Source organism: Alexandromys fortis, unplaced genomic scaffold (assembly GCF_014885135.2).
Source record: "Alexandromys fortis isolate MF-2015 unplaced genomic scaffold, M_Fortis_MF-2015_v1.1 scaffold_39, whole genome shotgun sequence".
NCBI lineage: Eukaryota > Metazoa > Chordata > Mammalia > Rodentia > Cricetidae > Alexandromys > Alexandromys fortis.
This window is the reverse complement of record NW_026067918.1, coordinates 13363714-13388237: the sequence shown is the minus strand read 5'-3', so window position 1 is coordinate 13388237 and position 24524 is coordinate 13363714. Positions and strand designations below refer to the sequence as shown.

The 24524-nt window shown below is 57.0% G+C and overlaps 6 protein-coding genes across 15 annotated transcripts in view; 3 read left to right on the top strand and 3 right to left on the bottom strand.

Annotated features, from left to right (window-relative positions):
- Positions 1–1832: 1832 nt before the first annotated feature.
- LOC126500478 (carbonyl reductase [NADPH] 2) lies at positions 1833–3811 on the top strand. Its single transcript, XM_050140413.1, has 8 exons — positions 1833–1892; positions 2213–2310; positions 2415–2569; positions 2653–2695; positions 2791–2890; positions 2994–3058; positions 3290–3407; positions 3498–3811. The coding sequence occupies exons 1-8, from the start codon at positions 1841–1843 to the stop codon at positions 3599–3601; spliced, it is 735 nt and encodes a 244-aa protein (XP_049996370.1). The 5' UTR covers positions 1833–1840; the 3' UTR covers positions 3602–3811.
- A 1752-nt stretch (positions 3812–5563) lies between these two features.
- Positions 5564–7563, top strand: Dcxr (dicarbonyl and L-xylulose reductase). Its single transcript, XM_050140497.1, has 8 exons — positions 5564–5721; positions 5803–5900; positions 6397–6551; positions 6633–6675; positions 6753–6852; positions 6934–6998; positions 7087–7204; positions 7339–7563. Exons 1-8 carry the CDS (start codon positions 5670–5672, stop codon positions 7440–7442), a joined length of 735 nt encoding a protein of 244 aa, XP_049996454.1. The 5' UTR covers positions 5564–5669; the 3' UTR covers positions 7443–7563.
- Positions 7564–9109: 1546 nt separating this feature from the next.
- Rac3 (Rac family small GTPase 3) lies at positions 9110–11652 on the bottom strand. Of its 3 annotated transcripts, none has more exons than XM_050140094.1 (6): positions 11263–11652; positions 10597–10668; positions 10247–10364; positions 10083–10169; positions 9583–9742; positions 9112–9467 (listed from the first exon to the last, which is right to left on the bottom strand). In XM_050140094.1, exons 1-6 carry the CDS (start codon positions 11295–11297, stop codon positions 9337–9339), a joined length of 603 nt encoding a protein of 200 aa, XP_049996051.1. In that variant the 5' UTR covers positions 11298–11652; the 3' UTR covers positions 9112–9336. The 3 variants fall into 3 exon arrangements, with proteins under 3 accessions (XP_049996053.1, XP_049996051.1, XP_049996052.1); XM_050140095.1 differs by having other exon boundaries at positions 9117–9467; positions 10083–10145; XM_050140096.1 differs by lacking the exon at positions 10083–10169 and having other exon boundaries at positions 9110–9467.
- Positions 11653–11793: 141 nt separating this feature from the next.
- Lrrc45 (leucine rich repeat containing 45) lies at positions 11794–19202 on the bottom strand. 4 transcript variants are annotated; one of them, XM_050140090.1, is made up of 18 exons: positions 19068–19200; positions 18588–18949; positions 18080–18141; positions 17646–17716; positions 17256–17434; positions 16953–17081; positions 15720–15832; positions 15329–15387; positions 14970–15047; positions 14672–14807; positions 14502–14579; positions 14269–14380; positions 14113–14183; positions 13686–13778; positions 13314–13406; positions 12768–12941; positions 12542–12689; positions 11794–12290 (listed from the first exon to the last, which is right to left on the bottom strand). In XM_050140090.1, the coding sequence occupies exons 2-18, from the start codon at positions 18805–18807 to the stop codon at positions 12094–12096; spliced, it is 2013 nt and encodes a 670-aa protein (XP_049996047.1). In that variant the 5' UTR covers positions 18808–18949; positions 19068–19200; the 3' UTR covers positions 11794–12093. The 4 variants fall into 4 exon arrangements, 3 of the variants coding, with proteins under 3 accessions (XP_049996047.1, XP_049996048.1, XP_049996049.1); XM_050140091.1 differs by having other exon boundaries at positions 18588–18843; positions 19068–19169; XM_050140092.1 differs by lacking the exons at positions 18588–18949; positions 19068–19200 and having other exon boundaries at positions 17527–17716; positions 18080–18155.
- A 146-nt stretch (positions 19203–19348) lies between these two features.
- Cenpx (centromere protein X) lies at positions 19349–22328 on the top strand. 5 transcript variants are annotated; one of them, XM_050140097.1, is made up of 4 exons: positions 19349–19514; positions 21497–21548; positions 21638–21691; positions 21884–22328. In XM_050140097.1, the coding sequence occupies exons 1-4, from the start codon at positions 19466–19468 to the stop codon at positions 22116–22118; spliced, it is 390 nt and encodes a 129-aa protein (XP_049996054.1). In that variant the 5' UTR covers positions 19349–19465; the 3' UTR covers positions 22119–22328. The 5 variants fall into 5 exon arrangements, with proteins under 5 accessions (XP_049996054.1, XP_049996059.1, XP_049996058.1 ...); XM_050140102.1 differs by having other exon boundaries at positions 19366–19492; XM_050140101.1 differs by having other exon boundaries at positions 19414–19492; positions 21881–22328.
- Positions 22329–22484: 156 nt separating this feature from the next.
- The window catches only part of Aspscr1 (ASPSCR1 tether for SLC2A4, UBX domain containing), a 37962-nt gene continuing 35922 nt past the window's right edge, over positions 22485–24524 (bottom strand). The window contains exons 13-16 of the mRNA XM_050140093.1: positions 24267–24318; positions 23993–24062; positions 23746–23921; positions 22485–23658 (exon numbers count right to left, since the gene is read on the bottom strand). Of these exons, the coding sequence (XP_049996050.1) occupies positions 23645–23658; positions 23746–23921; positions 23993–24062; positions 24267–24318 (312 nt within the window). The 3' untranslated portion in view covers positions 22485–23644. The remainder of the gene's footprint in view (positions 23659–23745; positions 23922–23992; positions 24063–24266; positions 24319–24524) is intronic.

Sequence of the window (24524 nt, the reverse complement as noted above, 5' to 3'; positions counted from 1 at the left end):
TGCCTGCCTTTACTTCCAGATTGCTGGGATTAAGGGCCTGTGCCACCACTGCCCGTCTTACTTTTATAATAAAATGTTTAGAAAGAAAGAAAGGAAAAGAAGAGGAGGGATGGTGGCAGCAGCAGCCAGGCCTGGTGGCACACACCTTTAATCCCTTCGCTGGGCCAATCTTTGAGTTCAAGGCCAGTTAGGTCTGTCAAAGGGAGTTCCTGGGCAGCCCAGGCTACACTATCTCAGAAAACAAAACAAAGCAAAACAAAAGAATAAGTCAAAAGGCTTGGTGACCTTGCAGAATTTTAGCTGAAACAAAAGAAAAAGAAGCAGGGTCAAGGAGATAACTCAGTGGGTAACGAGCCCACTCAGCGAACGAGAGAGCCCTGACGCGGATCCCAAGAACCCACTCACATCTGTAATCCCAGTTTTCCTATGGGAAAATAGAAGGCAGAGACAGGCAAATTCTTGGAAGCCCAAGGGTCATTGGGCCTGCCCTAGTCAGCGGTGATTATCACCTACAATCTGCCTTCTTTCTGAGGGTCACTCAGTCTTAGCGTGGAACCTGGCTACAGGAAGGGACAGGCAGCAGGTGGGGAGCCCGAGTGCCCCTGCTCCGTGGGGCTGTCTCTTCGATGGTCTGTATACCTGACCTGCTTGGCACAGCTGACTTGCACCCTGTTATGGCTCCTCTGGAATGAAGTGTTCCTCCTATGAACCCTATTATTCAAGATCAGGTAGGACTTGGCATGGCCTTAGACAGCTTCCCACACGGAGAATTATGATGGGCGTTTTCATTTGTTTGTTTTTGTTTTTTGAAATAAGGTTTCTCTGTGTAGCCAGAGAACTGACCCAGAACTCTCTCTCTGGCCTCAAACTAAGATATATCCACCTGCCTCTGCCTCCTGAGTGCTGGGATTAAAGGTGCATGCCACCATCACCCTTGGTTAGGATGGACATTCAATCCTCTGATGGTTTCTCAAGAATTCCCCCAAGGGTTCACCCAACTGCTCTGAGAAAAGAAGGGGAGTCCCACCTCAGAGGGCAGAGGGGGCTCCGGTGTAACCACCATAGGCAGTCTCTGGGGGCATGTGGAGGTCACCTGGGAGAGAAACGAGTAAAGGCGACAGTCTTCAGGAGTGCTGGGGCAGGGTTAGGTGGGAAGAATCTTGCCACCTGCCCTAGCCCAGGAATCAGATTGTTGTCCTTGTTCCTCAGATGCCTGCCCCTACCCCAGCAACCCAGAGTCAATCCAGGATGCTGCATTATCTCCTGAGCGCTGTCCTGGCCCTACCACGTCATGTCCACGGGGACAGCTGTCCCGGTCCTTCAGTCAGGCTGAAGCATACACAACCGACTGGAAGTGCGGCTCCTCTCCCCTTAAAACTGTGGCCGGCCAATGCCTCTGTCCAAAGAAAGCAAATTAGGAAACCAAAATCTCTCTCCTTCTAGAGCAGGAATGCAGCCCAGCGTTAAACAGTCTGCCTAGCGTGCCACGAGGGTCAAGATGAAGTCAGACCAAAGGAAACGCAAATGTCATGCCCAGGCCTCCGACGTTTCTGTTACACGGCTCTATGAGTACCTCTCACGGGCATACATGTACGTGTGTGTGTGTGTGTGTGTGTGTGTGTGTGTGTGTGTGTGTGTGTGAAGTTCCTCATTTCCTCTCCAAGCCCTACCAAGCAGCCGGCTGGCTTATTTGGAGTGAGGCATCCTACCTGGGGAGGAATGAGTCATGCCACTCTGGCTAGGCCAGCGGACTCCTAGCTCCACCTCTGCCCCGCCTGCCAGCCCAGCCTTAAATAAGGGAGCCCATCTCTTGCTGCAGGAGGACACCGGGGTCAGCAGCATGCAGCTGAATTTCAGTGGTTTGAGGGCCCTGGTGACAGGGGCAGGGAAAGGTGAGTGGGAGCGGGTTGGGGAGGGGAAAGGGTCAGCCTCAACGCAGAATAGTGGCCCAAGATGACCTTGTCGCAGCTCAGCCCTCCAGAATCTGACTGACCCGTTTATGTCACCTGGCTGGAGACCCACCCAGACAGAGTGACAATCCCTGTGATGGCTGCAGGATCCTAGATCCAGACTGGGCAGATATGCACCAGACGCAGCCTCTGCCAGACTTTATCAGGAACCAGCTGGCCTCTGGGGTCTTTACTTCCACCTGTGAGCCTGACCCTGGCCATGACCAGGCCTAACCTCATCCCACCATAATCCCACTTTCCAGGGATTGGGCGTGACACCGCGAAGGCCCTGCATGCCTCGGGAGCCAAAGTGGTGGCCGTGACACGCACCAATGCAGACCTGGTCAGCCTCGCCAAAGAGGTGAGCATACAGCCCTGCCTGGCCTGGGCCTGCTCCCCACCCTCAGGGATACATCAGAAGCTGACAGGGACAATGCCTCAGGTCACCAACTATGTCTCCCACAGTGTCCAGGCATAGAGCCCGTGTGTGTGGACCTGGGTGACTGGGAGGCCACGGAGAAGGCGCTGGGCAGTATTGGCCCCGTGGACCTGCTGGTGAACAATGCAGCCGTGGCTCTGATGCAGCCTTTCCTGGAGGTTACCAAGGAGGTCTTTGACAGGTGGGCACTTGGGGAGCGTGGGCAGGCTGGGGAGGGTTGCAGAAGTCGGGTGGCGCGGGAAGCCATTGTTCCTCTCCTCCCAGGTCCTTCAAGGTGAATCTTCGCTCTGTGTTGCAGGTGTCCCAGGTGAGATGGTAGGAGTTCTGTGGCCCTGAGATGAGCACCTGGGGAGGGTGGGGCAGGGCAAGGCAGGGTGAGCTACCCCCAACCTTTTCTTCCAGATTGTAGCCAGGGACATGATTAACCGTGGAGTGCCAGGGTCCATCGTCAACGTCTCCAGCATGGTGGCCTATGTCACCTATCCTAATTTGACCACCTACAGTGAGTGTACCCTCCAAAAATTACAGGAGTCTCTAGGTTTTTGATGGACATCACAGAAAGAGTGATTAAAGGGTCCTTAGCTCTCCTTACCCACCCCTGACAGGTTCCACCAAGGGAGCAATGACCATGCTGACCAAAGCCATGGCCATGGAACTGGGGCCACACAAGGTAGGCACAGGAGCCTGGGTGTAGTCAGATGATGGGCACCTGGGGCAGGGCTGGGGGTTGAGGGTGAGGATGGGGTGAGGCTCGCAGACTGCACACCGCTCTGAACAGCAGGGTCAGTGCTCAGCTGCGCTGAGTGAAACAATCTCATCAGGCTTGTGCTGGGGCAAGTCCTGAGAGTGTGGGTAGGGCTAGCTCATTGGCTGTGCCACCAACTGTGGCTTCTGGCCCCAGATCCGGGTAAACTCTGTAAACCCCACTGTGGTGCTGACTGATAAGGGCAAGAAGGTCTCTGCAAACCCTGACTTTTCCAAGAAGCTCAAGGAGCGCCACCCGCTGAGGAAGTTCGCAGGTCAGCTGGGGGCGTGGGTGAGGGAACCAGGGCTGGCTCCCAGCAGGCAGGCGAGCAAGCAGAAGCTCTGACTGCTCTGTTCTTCTGCAGAGGTGGAGGATGTCGTCAACAGCATCCTCTTCCTGCTCAGCGACAGCAGCGCCTCGACCAGTGGCTCTGGCATCCTGGTGGACGCTGGGTACCTGGCCTCCTAGACTGCCCAGATGTGGTGCGCCTCAGAGTGGCCTCCCTGGCCCACCCTCCAGCCAAAGCTTCTACTTATCCCATGACCCGGTCCTTGACGCAGCTCCCAGCTCCCTGTCTTATTGTCTAAATCCCCTAACTACTCCACACTCTGGACTTTGGGATCCTTGTTATTCTTGTCCACTTTCCTGGTCTCATTTTCCTAAATAAATGGGCCTCCGTGTTCCCAACCCATTGCACAGGACTCTGCTGCAAGGCTGGGTGCCCGATCAGGTCCTGATACGGCCGTTTCGCCTCAAAGCCTACTATCTTCCAAAATCTATTGTGTTCTATGACCAGTGTGGCCAAGGGGTGGCTATTCTGAAAAGAAGGCATCTGTGTTGTTGTGCCCCTTCCCTTGGGACCCTCACCTTTCCATTACTGGGTCTGGTGACTCATGGTGTTCTGACCCCAACCCAGCAATCAGGGGAAGGGAGGGGAAAGCAGGGAAGGGGAGATGTCCTAAACCAAGTCACTCCTAAACCTGTGGACTCTGCAGAAGGAGAGGAGCCATTGGAAGGGATTGGAATCTTTCCATCTTCACGGGAACCCACTTCCCTGGCCTGGTCCATACACAAGAACATGGTAGCAAGGCTTCCCAAATGGAAGCTCTCACACAGTTAGCTAGCTGGTTTATCACCCTGGCCAGAACCAGCAGACACTAGAGTCCTGCAACCCCTGTGCTTGCTTGCTTTGGCATCTGGTAGGTTGTCGGGCTTGAAGTGGCCGACCGTTTGAACTGACACAGAGTCCAACTCAGAGCAAGGGAGAATGGGATCAAGGAAGACCTAAAAAGCACAGGACACGGGTTCTGAGAGTACCTCTCTCCAGAGCAAGGCCTGAGCAGCTCCCTGGACCACGGAACAGTTAATCAGATTTGTGCATGTCCTGGAATACTGAAGCCACTAATGAGCTCTGGGCAGCTGTGTCTTGGTGTTGGGCAGGCTGGGTGCTGTCTATCTCTTGGTTCCCAGCAGGGCAGAGTTCACAGAACAGCCTTACAGTGGTGGTGAGCAGGTAAAGATGGGGGAGGGGCTACCTGGCCCTCTGGCCTCCCTCCGGATGGTTTTCTTTTCTTAAAAAAGAATACTATTATTTTATGTGTATGGGTTTAGCCTGCATGAACATGCTCACCATGTGCACACTCACAGAGGCCAGACAACGGCATGGGTTCCTCTGAAACAGAAGATTGTGAGCGGCCATGCATGCGGGTGCTGGGCATCACACTGGAGGCCTTTGCAAGAGCATCCAGTGATCTTAGCCACTGAGCCCCGCAGCTCAGGCCATGCACGCCCCTTTGGGCTCACGGCTCTCACCAGATCCCTACTACTGGCCAGGGTAGGTCCTCAGAGCTCCAGTCTTCCTCACCATGACCCTAACCACAAAATATTTTCATAGGGAGACACAGTGCACCCCTGGACATTCATTAATCTGTTACTGACTTGGAAAGCGATGCTTGTCTGGCCAGTTTCCATGTGCAAACCAATCCTATCTCTTCCTTTCCTGCCCGCTTTTTTTTTTTAAATTTTTTTTAAATTTTTTTATTTTTATTTTTTTTATTTTGAGACAGGGTTTCTCTGTAGCTTTGGAGAACTAGAACTAGCTCTTGTAGACCAGGCTGGCCTCCCAAGTGCAACTCACTCCCAGGCCTGGGGAAAGAGCACATAAAACGTTTTTGGACGCGCCTCTCAGGTTCACGAAAATCCGTGAAACGCTTGGGGAAACTGGTATATCTGTTTCTCATGGAAATCTTCTTGGCAGTGAAAACCATGCTGACCAGAGTTCGCTAAGGCTAAGCGGATTCCAGGCTCTGTAGTTGGATCTGTCCGGGGCAGTTTGAGAAGCTGTGTCCCGTGGTTCACACAGCCCCGCCTCGGTCACGCCCACTGTAGTTCAGCCAATCAGCACGACAGAGGGAGCTGTTATTTTAATATCCTCGCCCTTTTCAGGGCGCAGCCCACGCGATTGGCTCTCCTCGCCCCGCCCTCGATTCCGGAACTCCAAGTTCATCTTTCTCCAGCTCGATCTGGCTGGGCCACCATGGACCTGGGACTTGCAGGTCGGCGGGCGCTGGTCACCGGCGCGGGCAAAGGTGAGGAGGCAGGAGAGGGGTGCTGGTGGGGTCCGGCTGGTTTGAAAAGGGGGTACCCGCACTAATCCTCGCTCGCCTCAGGCATCGGGCGCAGCACTGTGCTGGCGTTGCAGGCGGCTGGTGCACATGTTGTGGCCGTGAGCCGGACACGAGCGGACCTTGACAGCCTGGTTAGCGAGGTAGGCACTGTGTCCAGAGGTGAGGAGACGGTCTCCGAGTGAGACGCTGCGCCCCTTGACGCCCTACACCCACACAGCGTGTTTCACTGCAGGCCCGCCTTGCTCCCTGCGCCTGGCGCTGGGTGTTGTGGTGGGAGCCCTCTGCACTCCTAGATCCGAGACCTCGCAAACTGTCGGGGGTCCATCTAGATATCCTGGCTCCCTGAGTTTGGAAGAAAATGCAAGGTCCGCGGAGAGAGCAGTCCTAGGTCCAAGAATGCTGGGCGGGGAGGAAATGAAATGCGTGCCCGGAGGCGTGGCTGTGTCTCTCAGCTCTAGGTTCCGCCTCCGAATTTGCTGCTGAGGCTGGAACCCCTGACCCTTCCAAAAGAAAGCTCCCTTCCAGGCCCAGCTCTCCCAGACTTGCTAGCTACCTTTCCCCAGGAAGAAAAGGCCAGCAGCAGTACCTTCTTGGGACACAGTTGCTAACGGCTTTGCTTTGCCCCAATACACACAGTGTCCTGGCGTGGAGCCTGTGTGTGTGGACCTGGCAGACTGGGAGGCCACAGAACGGGCCCTAAGCAATGTGGGACCGGTGGACCTGCTGGTGAACAACGCCGGTGTGGCTCTGCTGCAACCCTTCCTGGAGATCACTAAGGAGGCCTGTGACACGTGAGCCAACAGGGGTTGTAGGGACCATCCCATGCAGCAGCAGGAGTCCTGCCCCTCACCAGGCTGTTCACTCACTCCTAGGTCCTTCAACGTGAATCTTCGGGCTGTAATCCAGGTGTCTCAGGTGAGCTGCCCTACCTGGCTGGAGTAGGAACTCTGAAGTAGAAGGTTAGTTCTGTTTTATAACCCTCAAAATTTCAGATTGTGGCCAAGGGCATGATAGCTCGGGGAGTCCCAGGAGCCATCGTGAACGTCTCCAGCCAGGCCTCCCAGCGGGCGCTGACCAACCATAGTGTCTACTGTGAGTAACTCCAGCTGTGTCGGATTCCCCACCCCCACTCCCGAGCCAGCTCTTGGCCTCTAGAGCTACCCTCCCTCACAGGTTCCACCAAGGGTGCCCTGGACATGTTGACCAAGATGATGGCCCTGGAGCTTGGACCCCACAAGGTGCGCTGGCCCGGGGCAACTCCTCCAGTCAGTCCTTAAGCCCAGGGTACCCTCACACGTTGTTTATAACTCGCTGGCCTCTTCGCAGATCCGTGTGAATGCAGTCAATCCCACGGTAGTGATGACACCCATGGGCCGGACCAACTGGAGTGACCCCCACAAGGCCAAAGTTATGCTGGATCGCATCCCACTTGGCAAGTTCGCTGGTAAGCGAGGCTGGAGTCCAGACTGGGAACCGTACCAGCAGGCCTAGGGCTTGCCTGGGCCTGGGGATCGGCTGGGGCTGCAGGATGAGGCAACCTTTCCTTCATCTTTGCTCTCGACCTCATCCTGCCTACAGAAGTGGAGGACGTGGTGGACACCATCCTCTTCCTGCTGAGCAACCGAAGTGGCATGACCACGGGTTGTGCTTTGCCGGTGGACGGTGGCTTCCTGGCCACCTGAGCCCCCTCCACTGTTACTCTGCTCAGCCCTATGCTCAGAACACTGTGCCCTCCGTCCCACCAATAAACGTCTCTGTCAGCCTGTGTGCTCAGGCAGGCAGAGATCTTCATGTTGTCTGTGATCCAAAGCAGGTATAGCCTGGTTCTTGTGCACTTTCAGGCCTGGCCAGCTCCCTCGCAGGGAGTGCAAGGTAGGACCTTCAAGAGGCTGGATCCTCAAGAGTTTGGTCAGTTTGCCTCAAGATAGCCTGTTCAGAGGTTTCTGGAGTGGAGCTGTGGATTGTTGGTAAGAACCAAACAAACCAAACAAACAGCTCTGTATGGTTCTCACGGGAATGCCAACAGACAGACCTTAATTTCCAGCCAGTGAGTGTTACACCCACCAAAAGAGAGGGGGCAGACATATAACCAATGAGCTGAACGACTTTTGTTGTTTTCTAAAACTTGAACATTCCTATGACTTTTTGTTATTTAAAGCATAATGAGAGGGTCCTGGTTTATTTAACTTGTAGTGTCTCCCTTCCCGGGCCACTGATAAACCAAGCCCTAGTCCATGAGGTTTGCCACATTGAACGGTGTGGAACTTGAATTACAGCTGACGTCAAGCTGTCCACTTGATATCATTTGGGGGGACGTGGAGGCGAAGAGGCCCACAGTAGCACCCCATTACATACAATAACATGAGGCCCAAAGGGTGGCAACATGTATTCAGCAATTAGGAAATGAGGAATTTGCTAACTTGTTCTCAGCACAGCTAATTGTAAGTTTATGTGATTTAATTATTAATAAGAGCTGTTTAACAACTGGCTGGCAAACTTCCTGAAGAAAAAAAAAAAAAGGAATAACCAGCCCTCTGAGTCAGCATGAACAGCTTGCATGCCTCCCTGCGAGGAGAGCGCATCCCTGCAGGGCATCCTCTGGTCTCAAGTCTGCTCCAGGGAAAGAAATGTCTTTTTTTTTTTTTTTTTTTTTTTTTGGTATTTTTTTCCGAGACAGGGTTTCTCTGTGGTTTTGGAGCCTGTCCTGGAACTAGCTCTTGGTAGCCCAGGCTGGTCTCGAACTCACAGAGATCCGCCTGCCTCTGCCTCCCGAGCGCTGGGATTAAAGGCGTGCGCCACAACCTCCCGGCATTAAATGTCTTCAGCTTCTGGGATAAAGTCCGAGTTCCGGACCACAACTCTTGGGTCTCATGGGCTGTCCTCCCTCCAATTCAGCAACCTGTGAGCATCTCATACCGGTCAGAGGTGGGCCCGCTAGGCTCACAGAGGCCAGGCTCCATCCTTTTCATAGCCGGTTTTCCTCAGCTCTGAGAGAGATGCCGAAGTGTCCCCTAGGGTCCCACCAGGCTCAGGTTTGCATGACATCCGTGCACGGCTAAGTGTGCCCACCCCTGCGTTGACCCGTGTGGTGTCTTTCCCCTCACCGAGGGTGTGTAAACCCTGGAGCTTCCTTTGGAAATGTAGTGCCCCTAGGAATGTTGGACTCCTCTGCCCTCAGGGAAAGGCTAGGGCGGGTACCACGGTGGACAGCGCAGCAGACGGTGAGACAGAGCAGGTGGTGAATGTTTATTGTATAAAATAAGAAGGGGCCGCCCTTTCCTGGGACATGATGAACAAAACCCACCCCCACCCTCCCCTCCAGGGAAGCCCATCCTGGGGCTCCCCTGGACCCACCCCTGCAGCCCCGAGGGAGACCCTGCTCCCTCCTGGCCTCCCAAAGGAACCAGGGAAGACTGGTGCTATATCCCAGAAAAAGGAGGCACAGGGGACAGGACCCCATCACCCCAGCCTTGTCCCCATGCTCCCCTCCCCGCCCACACCACTTCCCACAGCAGACTTAGGGACACCGGACAGCTCAACCCGAGGGTTCCTCAGCCAGGCCAGCCAGACAGGGTTCTAGAAGACAGTGCACTTCTTGCCTGTCTTTTTCACGGGAGGCGGGCAGAGTACTGCCCGGATAGCCTCATCAAACACCGTCTTCAGACCTCTCTGGGTCAGGGCTGAGCACTCCAGGTATTTGACAGAACCTAGGAACATTGGGAGGAGGACAGATAGCAAGAAAGGGGCCAGCAGAGGGGGTAGCGGCACAGGCAGGGCCACCTCCAAGCAGACTCCCAATCTGTGCCCCCCACACTTACTCACCGATCTCTCGGGCCATGGCCAGGCCTTGTGGGTAGGTGATGGGCGCCAGCTTCTTGTCCCGCAGCCGTTCAATGGTGTCCTTGTCATCACGCAGGTCCAGCTTGGTACCCACCAGAAGGATGGGTGTGTGGGGGCAGTGGTGCCGCACCTCTGGGTACCACTGTGGGAACAGAGGTTCTGACCCTGTCACAGGCTTCAGAGACCCTTATGCCCCTACTCTGCCCAAAGTGGGCCCCAGCTCCTGGGGCTTTTTTCCCCTGACGCATGGGGTTCTTCCTGTATCACAAGGTGACTGGGAGTTTCTTGGGTTTGGCAGCAAAGAAAGATACCCATCCAGGGAGACCGGAGACTGCCCACAGCTTTTCAGTTAGCGCCCAAGGCCAGTTTGTGAGCTGTCCACCCTGACACCTTCAGTGTCTCCCTCAGCAGAAAAGATCACAGGCAGAGACCCTTTCTCAGCAGGGGTGTGCCTTCTACTAGGACCCCTTGGCCCACCCTACCTTGGCACGGACGTTCTCAAAGGAGGCTGGGCTCACCAGGGAGAAGCAGATCAGAAAGACATCCTTCAGAGGGAGGGACAGACAGAACTGACCAAAGGGTGTCCAAGCAGTATGTGTCTCCTCCCCATCCAGGACCCACCCAGCTCAGCCCTCTTGCCACCTACGGTTTGAGGGTAGGAGAGTGGCCGAAGCCTATCGTAGTCTTCCTGGCCAGCGGTGTCCCACAGACCGAGGTTGACTGGCTTCCCATCCACCATCACGTTGGCTGAATAGTTGTCGAAACTGCAAAAAGGAAAGGCTAGGCTGGGCAGGGATGCCGGGCTACTGGCGCCCAGCCAGCAGGCTCGAGTTCTGAAGCCCACACAACCCAAACTCTGGCCAGCGCCTCAGCCTCACCATGGAAACCCAAAACTAGGGTCACCTGAACAAGACCTGGAGCCTAGGGGAGGTCCCGTACATGTGCAACTGGCCTCTAGTGGCCAGCTCCAGCTACCTCCCACCGCCATGCACTCACACTGTGGGGATATACTCTCCCGGGAAGGCGTTGGTCGTGTAGCTGATCAGCAAGCAAGTCTTCCCCACGGCACTGTGGAAAGAGGTTCAGCCCACGTGGCTCCAGGGCCGAGCCTCCGCCCCTTTCCTCCCCGCAAGGGCAGCCAGCTCCCGCAGGGAAGGAGGTTAGTTTGGGTGACTGGGGTGGGGTGAGTAGGTCGTAGCCCTGCAGATCTGCAGCCACCTGGGGCTGATAGAAACCGACCAGAGCAGGCTAGCCTCCCAGGGAGCACAGCAGTGGGCGCGGCTGCAAGGGCTCACAATCCTGGAGAAGGCGCGCCGCAATGCACAGGCAATGCACAGGGGCGTCAGAGCTCCCAGCACCTTGGGTGGCTAGCGCGAGGGTGGAGCCACCCAGGAATCAGCGCAGGTGAGGCCCGGCCCCACCCACAGTGAGCACCGGGGTGGAGGCCGGGTAGCATCAGGTGTGCCCGGGCTAAGAGGAAGGTGGACAGCTGGCGCTTGACCCCACCCCATCGGCCCCTGGACGCACGCGGTCAGGCTACGGTGGGGGAGCGGCGGAACCGTCTAGCCAGGACCCCGCGTCTGTCTGCCCCGCCCCACCTCACCTCACCCCGTAGCCGCCTACCAGCCCCTCCGCCCCTGAGGCTCGGGACAGCGCACTCACCCATCGCCGACCACCACACACTTGATGGCCTGCATGGGCGCGGGGCCGGGCGGCGGCGGGCGCGGCCGCGAGCCGAGCTGCGGAGAAATGCCCGGCGCCGCAGCGGCCGCGGACCCGAACGCCGAGCGAGCGGCCGGAGACAGCCGAGCGCCGCCGAGTGTCGGGTGCGAAGACAGCCGAGTGTGCGCAGGCGGGGCGGGGCAAGGGGCGAGCAGCGGCGGTGGGGGCGGAGCCCTATCCAGTCCTTGAACCCCGAAGGCTTAGACTGAGGGTCCACACCCAGGAACGAGGATGTGGTACAACGCGGCTCAGGTTGGTGATGCCACCGAAATGGATGTGCAGGGTGGCCAAGCCCAATGCTTCCCAGGGACACCAGCCCACCCTGCAGCTGAGAAACCCTCGTGTCTACAGACCCAGTGCAGAGATGGCCTTCCCAGTTGCCTGGGGCAACCGAGTACCAACCCGGGAAGATTCATTCTCGCGGCTGGGGCAGCGGGTGCAGGAGAAAGGAACTGGACGCAAATGTGTTACCAAGTACAAAAGTCATGTATTTCCACCCTGCCGTGGGGGCTTCTGTTCCCTCCTACCACAGTCCTGTTCCGGTTTGTGATTCTGGGACTGGGTCGTCTGAGAGCGTTCCTGCGCACTTCGTCTCGCCTATGCTAGCGGTGAGCTGCGGGTGAACTCCCTTGGATGGGCAAGTGTGCCCGTGAGCACCAGTGATGGCAGAACCCCACCCTGACACTGCAGCTAAGGCTTCTGAACCCCAGGCCTGCCTTTGAGAATGGGATGCAGCATTTTTGCACTCGCTCCGGGCCTCCCGGCCTCCCTTCACTTCGGGGGACTCAGGGCTCTCAGGGGAGACCCTTGCACGTAAGCCAGGACAGCGTTTTGCAGGAAGCTTGCCCTCTGGGCCTCTTCATCCCGGATGCGTGCGATCTCTGCCTCTTTGAGCCGTAGCTTTTCTCGGAGAGAGGCATTCTCACTCTCTCTGTCCAGCAGCGCCTCCCGGTGTTCACTCCCGACCGCTGCAAGCGAGAGGCTCAGTAAGGAGGGGGTGGGTGCCTTGCAGGGTGTCCCCACGCCTTTAACCCCAGCAGAGGTGGGCGGATCTCTGAGTTGGAGGCCAGCGTGATCCACAGGAGTGAGTTCGGGGACAGCCAGGGTTACACAGAGAAACCCTGTCTGGGGGGTGCAGGAAGGAAGGGGTGCATCTCGAGGGGAGACCCCCCACCCCACCCCAGGGCCAAGCTCAGCTGTCAGGTGGATATGTGATAACCTTTCAGCTGCCGTTCCAGGGCTGCCACCTTCTCCCTCAGCGCCTCCTGGGCCACCAGGTCAGCCTGCAGACGGCCCATCTGCTCCTGCAGCTCCACTCTGACCCTGGTCACCTCAGCCGCTTTCTCTTGCTCCTTGTTGCTCAGCTCCTGGGATGGGGTTGGGGAAGGTGAGCCTACAGCCCGGAGATGAACCCCTGGAGTCTGTGCTCCCCGAGTCCACGCTACCTGTTGCAGCTCTTCCAGCCGCCGTTGCTGCCCCTCCATTTGCAGGTTCAGCTGGCTGGCCCGTGCCTGGGACTCAGCTACCGTCTGCTTCTGCTGCAGGCAGGTGCCCAGAGCCTCGTCCCTTGCCTGTGCCAGGAGCCGAATCTTCTCCTCCAGATGAGCGAGGCGGTGTTGCTGTGGGCAGGAGATACGGCTGCTGCCCATGAAGGGCTCCCAGTCTGAGCTCAAAGGCGGAGGGACACACTGTGTGGGGACTAACCTCCACCCCTCTGCAAGGACCGAAGAGAGGACTTCACGGCGTCACACAAGTTATCAGCCACTACACTTGTCCTGCATCCAGTAGCATCTCTTGCTGGGCATCTCAAGCCAGCGCTATCATCTCTAGCCTTCCTCTTACTCAGGCAGTACGGGCGGCACCACAGCCCTGCTGGCTGCTGGGATCTCTTGAGCTCTAGTCCTGCGGCCCACAGCCCCATTGGCCACCTCAACCAGACTCCTTTGCAAGGTGCCACCACTGGCCCCTACATACTTGTGGCCGAAGCTCACCTCCTCCAAGCGGGCTTGGTTCCTGGCTTTGATGAGCTCCTCCTCGGCTTGGCCACGCTCAGTGAGCACCGCTGCCTTCGAGCAGCTCAGCTCCTGCGTGGCGGATAGACAACACTAGCCTGTCTTGAAAATGCGCTGCCCCCTTGACCCAGGGCTCCTTCCAGGCCACTGGGCAGCCAGGCTGGGAGAACTTCTCCATAAATAGCCTCAGAACCACACAGCCGTTCCTTGCTCACTGAGCAGGGCTTAGTTACTGCCAAAGAGGGTAAAATGTCATTTCTAGTCTCTGAACTTTCGGGGATGGGTGGGTCCCTATAGTGAGACCTAACGAGGCTGAGACTTAGGGGTGCCCCAGGGCTCATGTGGTCTCACCTCTTCGAGGGACAGCCGCATCGCCTCTAGTCTCTGTATCCTCTCCTGCATGGCCCTCTCGCTCTCCTCCAGGTGACGGGTCATGTGATTCACCTGTCCAACCGCGGGAGGTAAGAGGCCAGCAAACTCAGGCTCTCCTAGCCCTCACCCCATGGGATCCCTGCCCTGAAGAGCAGGTATCGTTTTGCTAAGGCCTGACTTGAATGTCCTGGCGGGCACCAAGGACAGAGGCTCTGCTCTGGAGGAGGACATCCAGCAAGGAAGCCCACAGCGGCCTGGACTATGGATACTGTTGCCTGCAGCTCTGGCATTATCAACTCAGGGTTCACCAGCCAGGGGCGCGCATTGGGAATTGCTGCAGCACACAGGGCTGGTCTGCAAGCCCCAAGCAGAGACAGCGGAGCCAGGGGAATCCATAAGACAGCACCTCCTTCGAGTGCAGCTTCTCCAAGTCTTCCATATTCTGTTTGGCTCTCCGCTTCTCCGCATCCAAGCGCTCTGGAGGCCCAATGGGAAAGTGTGACGAGTCTTCCCGGGGTGGGGGGGCTTTGTCCCTGGAGCCCCCTGTGCCCTTAGTGCCTACCTTCAGCCTGAATAGCACGGATCTTCAGCTCAGCTGATGTGTTAGTCAGCTCCTGCCTGGTCAGGAACAGCTGCTCCTGCTGAGACTTCATCTTCCGCTCCAGCTCATCCACCTGGGAAGCAGGCAACACTAGAGGAAGCGTCTCCCAGCCCCGCGACACTACCCTAGGCTCTTTGGGTGGCTGGCGCTATCCCCCTTTGGCCACACCCTCTCAAACCCACACCCCCTCATACCTGGCTTCTAAGCAGCAGGTTCTTCTCATTGGCGGCAGACAGGTCCTTGAGGAGCTTAGATTCCCGATCTGCAGCTTCCTGAGTGAGAAGGGCAAGGTGACAGACGCTTCCAGTTGGGCTGTTGCCAGGCACTTCCGTCCGCCTACTAGTCCACACAGCCCAGCTCCTACCTGCTGCTCCAGCTTCCGCTCCTTCTCCTGTCTCTGCGACAGGCTCTGTCGTTCCTGTTCCGCTGTGGTCAGCAGTTCCCCCAGGTCCTGGGCCTTCTGCTCTGACAGAGCCAGGGCAGCCTCTGTCATCTGCAGCCTACAAAGAGGAAGACGGGCCCCCGTGCAGCTCAGTCACGAATGTCACCTGCTTGGCAGAGGTCTTCTGTTCCCACTCAAACCCCAGGAAGCATTCGTCCCCTCCTCTCCCTTCTTGGCACGGTGATATGTCTTGAAGGTGTCTGAGGGTTCCTCTCCTTACTTGGCTTTGAGGGCATTGATGATGGATTGTCTCTCGTTGAGGGCTTCCTGAAGCTGCCCAATTCGTGCTGCCGATGCCCTGTGGGCAGAGTGGTGGCGCTGGGAAAGCCAAACCCCAGAGCCCCTGGCTTTTTTCCCAGCCTTGGCAGCAGCTCTTGATCTCTGCACAGTTATGTCTGTAGCATCCCCGAGTGCACCAGGCCAGAGCCAAGCACCCCACAGCTGCCACTAACTGCCATCCCCCTTGCTTGGATGGGAGCAATGACCTTGTTTTCAGCCTTGTAACAGACAGGGCCCAGGTGAGGTCCTGCTCCAGTCAGAAGCCAGGCACTGAGTCGCGGGTACCCCCAGCTCACTCACCTGCTGTTCCTGGCTATCTCTTCTCGTTGCTTATCGATCGTCTCCATCAGATCCAGAAACTGGAGGCAGAGTCAGTCAAGACAGCATTAGAAGCAGAACCTACGCCGGTCAGGGACAGAAGTGCAGGCTCCCATCCACAGAGTCAGGCTGCAAAGGACTCAGTTCACTGTCTCACTCAAAACAAGGGTGGGCTGACTGACCGAGGGAGGCCTGGAGGCTAGAACTCCCTGCCTGCTTGCTGCTCTGTGGTGAAGTCAGCACACAGGAAGCAGGGCCAGGAGGCCACCTTAGCCCCGGGCTGCCTTGGCTCAGAGGCCTGGAGCAAAGGAGAGGGCAAGAGTGTGCCGCCAGGCTGGGCAGAGCCCAGGGCTAGTGAGGGCCCTCTGCTCACCTGCTTGGACTTCTCTTCCTGGAGGTGTTGAACCTCCTTGCTAAGGATGTTGGTGCGGGCTCTGTTTTCCCGAAAGGCAGTGAGCCGGTCCTGGTTGTGGTCCATGGCTTGCTCTGTCAGAAAGAGCCACGTTATCCACCGGGTTTGACATTAGGGGCAATGACCAACTCAGTCCTGTGTTTCCCATGTCACCCTAGAGAAGACAACATCTCCACAACCAACCAGACAGCCCCATCCAGGGCACCTGGGTTAAGCGTTTCAGTTGAGGACAGGACTAGGTGATGCAGGACCTTGGGACAGGAGGTCTTTTGTACAAATGGGGAAGATGCTATACTACCTCAAAAGGTGGGCACTGCCTAGAGCATCTGGCTTCCCCATTGGAGGTCAAGGGGTGTATGACTTTAAGGGACAGGTACTATCTTCTCACAAGACTGACAGCATTATAAGCCCGATGTGGTACTGTATGCCAGTGATCCCTAAACTTAGGCACCTGAGGCAGGGGGATTATGAGGTCAAAGCCAGCCTGGGCTACATAGCAAGACTGTCTTTGACAGACAAACAAGAAGATCAAACATAAAACAATTATAAGGACTATGGCCACACAGATACAGGGCTGGGAACAAGAAGACATTGGAGAAGACAGAAGGGTCAGGCACGGGCAGCAGGGAATACGGCAAAGTCTGGGACCCACAACTCCAGTCCTGAAAAGCTCAGACGTTGGTGGGCACTACCACGTGGTAAACTGCGGAGCCTGAGGCCAAGATATCACCTGTAAGAACTCGGGGTTCCTAGGCAGATAACAGTGAGTTCTGGCGTCCCCACTCATGTCCACTCTACATACAGCACAGACACAAACTCAGGAGAAGCTGGGGGAAGCTACAAGGAAGCCTCCCTAGCTGGGGCTCAGTCCATCTGATGGCTGTCAGAGCAAGGCTTTAAGCCACAGGGCTTTAGCTTCTTGCTTGTGAAACCAGCACCCCCTCACCACACAGCTCGGCTCAACTTAGCACACAGGTGCTAAGATGTGTGAGCAGACGAGAGAAGCCTGGTGTAAGCACCAAGCAAGCTGCCTGTCTTCAGCTGCCTTCCCCTTGACCTACGCCAGCTACTCATACCCTGGGACTCCACGTCATGATCCCTGAGCCACACCCTTCCGTGGTGGATGGGCTTCTGTTTGGGGCTCCATGCCTTGCTCCAGCTTGTTAAGAAGCTAGCAGCCCTGAGCGTCCGTACCCACAGCTCTCAGGACATCGCCAGGGATGTTGTTCCCAGCCAGGTCCAGCCTCCACAGGGTTCTGTTGCTGGGGAGACAGTTCACCAGGGCCCGGCCCCCCAGGAGACCGATGTTATTCCAGCGCAGGTCTGGAAGGAAACCTGTTGTCACTCGGTTGGATGGGAGGTCCTGGCCCAGCCCAGGATGCTCCCTTTGTGCTTTACTGCCTGTGGCTGCCAACACAGCCAGGAGTAGAGGGAAAGGGTACGACTTAAGATAACCCAGCGTCTCACGGGGGTACGGCAGAATTCAGGAGACCTCACCCAGCTGCTGGAGAGTGGTGTTTCCCTTCAGGGCCAAGGCCAGTTCCTCTGCCCCCTTGTGACTGATCTGGTTGTTCCGGAGGTCCAGCTGCCGCAGGGTGCTGTTGGCTGCTAGGCCCCCACAGAAGGTGGCAAAGGCATCGTCCCACATGCCAAGGTTGTTCCACTCTAGGGTGAGACTACGGGAAAGATGGACACAGGTTCTCGGCTCAACTGAACACTTGTCCCATGGGGTCCAGGGCATGTAGCAGGTGGGAGTTAGCCGGCTTACTATCCACCCATGGGTGAAGACCAAGTGAGCTGGTTGCAGGACTGTATCCTCTGGGGCCAACCCTGAGCCACGCAGAGAGGAAGCGGTGACGTACAGGCGAGGCCTGGATGTGGTCCTACCTCTGAATGGACTTGTTCTGTCGGAGGAGCTTTCCCAGAGCCCCGGCTCCCGCAGCTCGGAGGTTGTTACCCTGGAAAAGGAACACCCTAGCCAGTCATTCTTTCTACCCTGGCTCTGAATGGCACATCTGTGCCCCCACAGACTCAGGCAGAGCACAAAGCTAGGAGGCAGCTCTGGGCAAAGGCACGGCTGCCAGATCCGCGTTTCCCTAACAGTAGCGGCATCATAGCGCCCAGTGCCTTGGAGTTTGCGTGAACTCTGCTGAGACCAGGATATGTAGCTCATACTCAAAACAACACTCTGCCTTTAAAACACGCCCAACACACGGGGTCCTCAGAGAGCAGTCCTAAGACCTTGGATATTGGGAGCTCTTACAGTCTCTAGCAGCTGTCAAGACCCCAGGCCCCACTGCCCAGGGTACAGGCCTGCTCACCTTTAGGTCCAGATGCTGCACAGTGGTGTTGTCACACAGCCCTTGGAACAGCAGTGTGGACCCTGCGTGAAGGCAGTTGGAAGAGAGGGTTGCTACCCAGAAACAGAAGAGGGACATTTGTCCTGGTGGTACCCAGGTTTTGAGTTCACAATAGGAATGAGTTTCCCCATTTGTTGTAAGGCCATGTTAGAAACATTTAGCTTGCCAAACGAGACCTTTCTTGAGCCAGGATGGGCAACTGTGAAAGCTGGAGACGTTAAGTGACTCTACAGTGACACTGACCTCTGCTTCAAGGCCTTAGAAAAAAGTGCTAAAGTACACAAAGAAAGGAGAAAACAAAGGGGCGTGGAGGGAGGAAGGGGAGGGGACAGGGAAAGCACAGGCTTCCCAGCTAACAGCTACCCAGGTCAAACACAACCGGGACATCGGCCCTTAGACCAGCCTGGAGGCGAAGGGCTTGAACCCCACTCGGAAGTTTCGGGTGCTGCTCCGAGGCCACCGGCCTCACCTTCCTCGCTCAGCATGCAGTCGCTGAGGACAAGTTCCTTCAACAGCGACTCGTCATGCAGCAGCTTGCCCAGAGCCCTGCAGGTGTCCACCGTCAGGCTCTGTGTAGCCAGGTCCAGTCGGCCCCGCGGAAGCCGGTGCAGTTGCTGCAGGACAGCCTCCTGGGGCTCAGCCCCACTCTCCTTGCACAGGCGGCTGTAGGAGCGCCGGAACTCCTCCATGTTCCCGAACGCTGGCAGGGCCTTGCAAGCATGCCCCTAAACACAGGCTGCGCGTAAGCTTGCTAGGCCGATGACTGGGAGCCCCTTTCCCTAGAGGGTGTACACAGGGGCGTTGAGCTGAGCTGGCCCTATAAGGGGAGGCCTAGAAATGTGGAATAGAGAGGAGGTCAGAACCGCTCGGAGGAAGGGGTTCGGTGATAGGGAGAGCCGGAGCGCAGAGCACACTGGCCTAGAAGAGCAGGTAGGCGCGTTGCACGTACCCTGATCTGGCCCTGCGGCCCCTAGCCCGCCCTCGCGACGTGACCTCGGGTTGCTGATGCTGTGCTCTGGACGCGGTCCCGCGCGCCTCAGTATCCAGGAAGAGAGTGGGGCTCCAGGAAGGAGATGGGAACTACAACTCCCATGAGGCATCGCGGAAGAGGCGCTCTCGGTAGACCAATGAGAGCGCAGGGCCGGCCTGCTCTGGGTCTCCAGCCACGGGAGCCGAAGCAGGACGCTCCGACTCATTGGTTGGGAACTCAGGGAAGGTGCGGAGAAGGGGGGGGGGACCCTTAGGTGATTGGTTTCTGAGCTTGGAGGCGGGACTTCACGGACGCGCTCCACGTTCATTGGTTGGGATGTGGGCGGGTTCCGGAGAGCGCGCACTGAGACTGTGACCATGGAGGAAATGAGCGGCTTCCCGAAGGTGAGGCCCACAGGAGTGCGAGGTTAGCTTTGGGCGTTGCGGTTCGCCGCGTGACACTGTGCAGACTCGAAGTCAGCCTTAGCGCCGTGTCCCCTTGCCCTTGGTGGGGGTCGGGCACCCCGGGGCGTGCTCTGCGGCTGGTCCGTAGATCCAGGCTGGTGACAAGGGGTCTTCCCGGGAGGGACCACAGAGCCTTTTCAGCACGGCCGATGCGGGTCCGTGGGCCGGCGTCATTTCTCAGTGACAAGCAGATGTGCAAGGAATCGCCCATCCGCCGGGGGAAACTGAAGCGAGGTGTTCCGTCCCATGAGTGCTGTGGTCAGGGGTGGGCTTTGTTCAGGCCGGTGCGCGCCCGGTGCGGACTTCCTGGCTTCTCAGTACTTGCAGAGTTTCGGAGGCTTTGGCCAGAATCGGAGTTGTGGGCATTCATTGGGCTACGCTAAGTGGGCTGTCCGAGGAGAGAGTGACAGGGAGGGAGGGACCTGTATCCCTGACTGTGGCCTTCTGGACCACTAACGAGCTTGTGTGCCACGGGATTTCCCCTAATCCACCCGTTCATCGACTGGGCTGACATTCCGTGGAGCCTTCCCTGGTACCTCTCTGGTAGCGTGCAGGGGACCAGCAGGTGGCGCTGCTCTCACGTCCCTCCTGACCAGTTCACCTGTGCCCCAGACTCACTATGTCCATTCCCACCTGTGTGTGCCCCTCGGCAGCAAATGGGTATCGTGGCCTCCACGGGGCTCATGTTCGTCAATCCAAATTCACCTTGCTCTGTAGGTCACCCACTTCTAGGGTCCTGGGTAGGCGTCTTCCGCTGCCAGCCTTTTCCCATTCTGCTCTTCACTAGGTAAACTTGAGCGGTCTGATGGCTTCACAAACTGTAGATTCTCAGGGGCTCTTCATGTTTCACTTTGGGTGTCCCCACTGAATTTCGAGAGTGTCTTTCTGTGTAGCAGCCCTGGCTATCCTGGAACTCGCCCTATAGACCAGGCTGGCCTCGAACTCACAGAGATCTGCCTGCTTCTGCTTCCTGAGTGCTGGGATTAAAGGCGTGCGCCACCACTGCCCGGTTTCCCACTGAATTCTTAAGCCTCTGGATTCTCACCCTCATCGCACACATTGCCACCTACCTTCTGCCACCACCGCTAATACTCATTGCACCATTACAGCTAGGTCTCTCCAGACCTGTAGAAACTAGCTTGATACGGGAAATAACCAGGCTAGCCAAAGGATAAAACAATTATATTTTATTTATTATAAGGGGAAAACTCACGAAATAGGAACGGGAAGTACAAGCTCAGCTGTGTCACCGGGGAACCAGAGAGAGCGCACTGGGTCAGTGCCCCAGTTTTCTCTTGGCCTCTAGGAAGCCATGCCTAACAGGTTCCACCTCTTAAAGATGATTGGTTAACAAAGCTTCCCCATCACAGGCCTAGTCTTTAAGTGTCTTCATTTACAACTAGAAATGACTTCCAACTTCTTGCCAACTTTCTTAAGCTTAAGTGTTCTCGGATATCTGTCCAGTCACCCACCCCTCTGGCCACAGCCTGGTTCTGATGTGCTAAGCATGGTGTGTGTGTGTTTGTCTGTGCAGGAGTAATCCAAGCTAGGTCGTGCTGATAGACTGCTAAAGGGTCAGCATTCCTCAGCGCTGCCAGGGCCCGCTTTAGGAGCATGAGCCTCCACCCCCGGGCCCGACGGAGGATTCCCTCCCAGCAGTGAAGGTGCAGCTTTGTCCCTCAGCTCCGAGGAATGGCAATGATGTCCCCAGACTTTCCCCCATCTCTTGTGCTCCCGTCCCTATAGGCAAGTGTCTCAAGCTCTTCTTGACAGCCCCTATGACAGCCCCCCCCCCCCTCCAAGCACAGCCGGCCTCATCTCCTCAACCTGGGAAGGGGTCAAAGGATGGCAGTGTTCTAGCTGCAAGTTACAACAATGCACCACCCAGAGCTGGTTCTTGGGGGACCTGCTGGGAACGGCACTGACTCCCCTCCCTTCTTCCAGGAGCTGGTGAGCAGAGTACTGCACCTGCACTTCAGGGATTGCAAGACGAAAGGTTTGGGGCGCCAGTGGGGTGGGGAGGAATTGTGGGGCACAGGGAGGAGAGGAAGGCTGTCTGCCCCACAACCTGCCCTTTCCCTCCAGTCAGTGGGGACGCGTTGCAGCTCATGGCGGAGTTCTTGAAGATCTTCGTGGTAGGTGAGCCAAGGGCCCCCACAGCACCAGAAAATGGGGACTCCTTGTTTTATTCTTCAGTAGACAAGCTAAGGGTTTTTTCTCAGCTATGGCCAACCCTCAGTCCTGTCCCTCACACTTACTAAGGAGCCACCTAGGCCTCCTCTGAGGCCTGGTAAGGGCTCCCCCCAGCTCACCTCAGTGTTTCTCCAGAAGCCGCTGTTCGTGGGGTGCAGCAGGCCCAGGCAGAGGACCTAGACATCGTGGATGTGGATCAGCTGGAGAAGGTGCTCCCTCAGCTGCTCCTGGACTTCTAGAGGTTGGCCTGTGGCCTGCAGAGTCTAGGACGAAGTCCTGTCAGCATCGACATCCAGTTCCCCAGGTTCCAGAGAACGGGAGGACACCAGGAGCTGTTACCCTCCCTAGCTATGGCCTCTGGGGGTCTGTGTGAGACAGGTGCAGGGAAGGTGGGCAGCCTTCCCACAGCCACCCACCCTCACCACCCCCACTCATTATAAACAGAGGCTGGCGGTGCTGCCTTCTTGCCCCCCCTCCATCAGAGCTGCTGTGTGGCTTTTAACCACCGGACCAGGATGCCTCCCTGAGCTGTAAATTTGTTCTTACAAAGCAACATCAATAAATCAACACCATCTCTCCGAGACTTGGCCTTCTTGTTGCCATTAATCACACAGTCTAGTTGCTTCAAAGCCCGAGCCCCACGCTCCCTTCCATCCGTCTCAGTGGGACAAATGCAGAACGCTCAGAAAGGACAGGATGACAAACAGCATGTGTGCACACGCTGCCGTAAAACCAGAGCCTGCACACATGTGGCTGGCTCACTCCTGCCACAGCCACAGCAGCTGCCACTAGTAGGCAGTGCAGTCCAAGAATGTCTCTGTGAACCAGTAACGGTTCACCGGTTCACTGGGGCAGCAGAGCCAGGATATACAGGATGAGTGGACCAGATCTGCTGCCTGGGCCTGCTGTGGCCATGCTGGGCTGCAGAAAGGCTAACCTTGAGCCCCGCCCAACTGCAGTCTGGGTCTAGGTAAGGGATAGGCCGCACCCTCAGAGAGGTGCAGCTAAGAGGCTGACTTGGAAGCCCAATCCAGGCTTGAGCCTTCTGATCCGGCCCTGGCAGGCCAGTTCCAGGAGACATGCAGGGCGTCTTGCTAACCCCGACACATAGCGCCCCAGTCAGTCCAGTGTGGGGACACCGTGGAGCACCCAGGAGTTAGGAGGTCAGTGCCAGTGGTAGAACTGTGGTATCAGTGAGAGGTGGGGGCAGGAGGACAAGTAGGAAAGGCATATAATACCAAGGGACAATGACTATTCTTGAAGGGCCTAGACAGACTTCAGGGCAACCTCTGAAAGCCATGGTCAGACTGGATTTAGCTGGGTGGATGGAGCTGCTCTAAGTGCCCATGTCCTCAGTAGGTTTCTGGCAGGCTGGTGGACACAGAGCTCCTACCAGCTTATGTGCTGGAACTGGACTTGCAGTCCTACTGAAGGCATACAGACAGGGCTACCAGAATACCTCAGGCCAGGCACAGCCAAAGGTAGCTTTGTGGTTAAGTGCCTGCTTCCTCTATGGCTGTATGCCAGAAGCTTGGAATGGCCCCAGGTTGTAGATAATTTGCCAAGGAGGCTTCCTCCTACGCTTCGGTCCATTCAGTAAAGGAGCTAATGAGGTCAGATATAAATGAAGAGGAAGCTGGCCTGCCCAGGGTTCTGGCCTTCTCAAGCCCTTCAGAGATACCTCAGCTTTTTAAAATAGAAACACCCTGTGGTCCAGCCAGATTCCCAGGGGTCCTATGGGTAGCAGAGAATGAGACTGAGCTGGATGGAGGCCTGAGGGCCGTTTCTGCAGAAAAGAAAATCGGAGGGCCTTGAGAGAAGCGCGAGTCTTTATTCCTGCTCGGGGTGGGTGGGGTGGGATCCTGTGGCTGATGAAGGACCTCTCTGGGCTGGTAGCTCTCACCTCTTGCCAGCTGTGATACAAACACCAGAGTGAGCACCCGCTCCTGGGCTACTGCCCAGCCACCCTCCTACCCAGTCAGTACGGGACAGGCAGGCACCTGGCAGCTTCAGCCACTTGGGCACTTTGCCTAGGCTTCTCCTCACAGGCTGGGCTGCCCCTTGAATGGGCTCAGGGGGCCCCAATGCCCCCTCCTCAGTGATTGGTTCGGACTCCAGGGACACAGGGTCAGGGGCTGGCAGCAGAGGTGGGGACCCGGTGGCCCGGGCCATACACCTAGGGGTGAGAGGCCAAGGGTAGGTGGTGGGCACAGCCTTGGCGGGGCTCCCAACCCCTCAGGAGCTTACCTGGCCACCAGCATGTCAGCCGCAGACGGGGAGACGGTGTGTTCCAGCAGTCCAGGCTCCAGGTAGAGACCTTCAAGGCCAGAGCCACCCTCAGTCACGGTGAGACCTGCACCTCCACCCAGTGCCCCAGGGAGGTGGGGACTGGGCTGCAGATGCCCAAGCCCACAAGGCCCTCAGTGTGAATGCTTTCTAAGGAATCTTGATCTGGACATCAGGGAAGCTGGGATTCTGGGTGAGCCCTGTTGGCAGGGGTCAGAGGTGAAGCCTCACTCACCTGTTGTTTCTTCAGCTCCAAAGTGCACAAGGGCAGCAGGGAAGAGGTTTGCCTAAGGAAGGCAGGGAGCAGGGAGGGCTCAGAGGGCCAGACCAGCAGTGTTCAGCAGGCTGGGGTCTCCCAAAGACAATCCCATCCCTTCCTCTAGCACTCTACCCTCGTGGACCACTTTTCACTAGTGTGACTGTGGTTCCTCCATGTTCCACTGCCCAGCTGCAGTACCAGATCTCCTATGTCACTCTGGAAGCCCACGGTGCA

Coding starts and splice junctions, on each gene's coding strand:
- Cenpx (XM_050140097.1), top strand. CDS start 19,466: ATGGAGGAAATGAGCGGCTTCCCGAAGGTGAGGCCCACAGGAGTGCGA. Junction 19,515..21,496: donor GAGGCCCACAGGAGTGCGAG/GTTAGCTTTGGG, acceptor CCCTTCTTCCAG/GAGCTGGTGAGCAGAGTACT. Junction 21,549..21,637: donor CAGGGATTGCAAGACGAAAG/GTTTGGGGCGCC, acceptor CTTTCCCTCCAG/TCAGTGGGGACGCGTTGCAG.
- Lrrc45 (XM_050140090.1), bottom strand. CDS start 18,807: ATGGAGGAGTTCCGGCGCTCCTACAGCCGCCTGTGCAAGGAGAGTGGG. Junction 13,779..14,112: donor AGAAGCTGCACTCGAAGGAG/GTGCTGTCTTAT, acceptor GCGGTTGGACAG/GTGAATCACATGACCCGTCA. Junction 12,690..12,767: donor GGCTGGAAGAGCTGCAACAG/GTAGCGTGGACT, acceptor ACCCCATCCCAG/GAGCTGAGCAACAAGGAGCA.
- LOC126500478 (XM_050140413.1), top strand. CDS start 1,841: ATGCAGCTGAATTTCAGTGGTTTGAGGGCCCTGGTGACAGGGGCAGGG. Junction 2,311..2,414: donor TGGTCAGCCTCGCCAAAGAG/GTGAGCATACAG, acceptor TGTCTCCCACAG/TGTCCAGGCATAGAGCCCGT. Junction 2,570..2,652: donor ACCAAGGAGGTCTTTGACAG/GTGGGCACTTGG, acceptor CTCTCCTCCCAG/GTCCTTCAAGGTGAATCTTC.
- Rac3 (XM_050140094.1), bottom strand. CDS start 11,297: ATGCAGGCCATCAAGTGTGTGGTGGTCGGCGATGG. Junction 10,365..10,596: donor GGAGAGTATATCCCCACAGT/GTGAGTGCATGG, acceptor TCCTTTTTGCAG/TTTCGACAACTATTCAGCCA. Junction 9,468..9,582: donor GGCCATGGCCCGAGAGATCG/GTGAGTAAGTGT, acceptor CAATGTTCCTAG/GTTCTGTCAAATACCTGGAG.
- Dcxr (XM_050140497.1), top strand. CDS start 5,670: ATGGACCTGGGACTTGCAGGTCGGCGGGCGCTGGTCACCGGCGCGGGC. Junction 5,901..6,396: donor TTGACAGCCTGGTTAGCGAG/GTAGGCACTGTG, acceptor CAATACACACAG/TGTCCTGGCGTGGAGCCTGT. Junction 7,205..7,338: donor CCCACTTGGCAAGTTCGCTG/GTAAGCGAGGCT, acceptor TCCTGCCTACAG/AAGTGGAGGACGTGGTGGAC.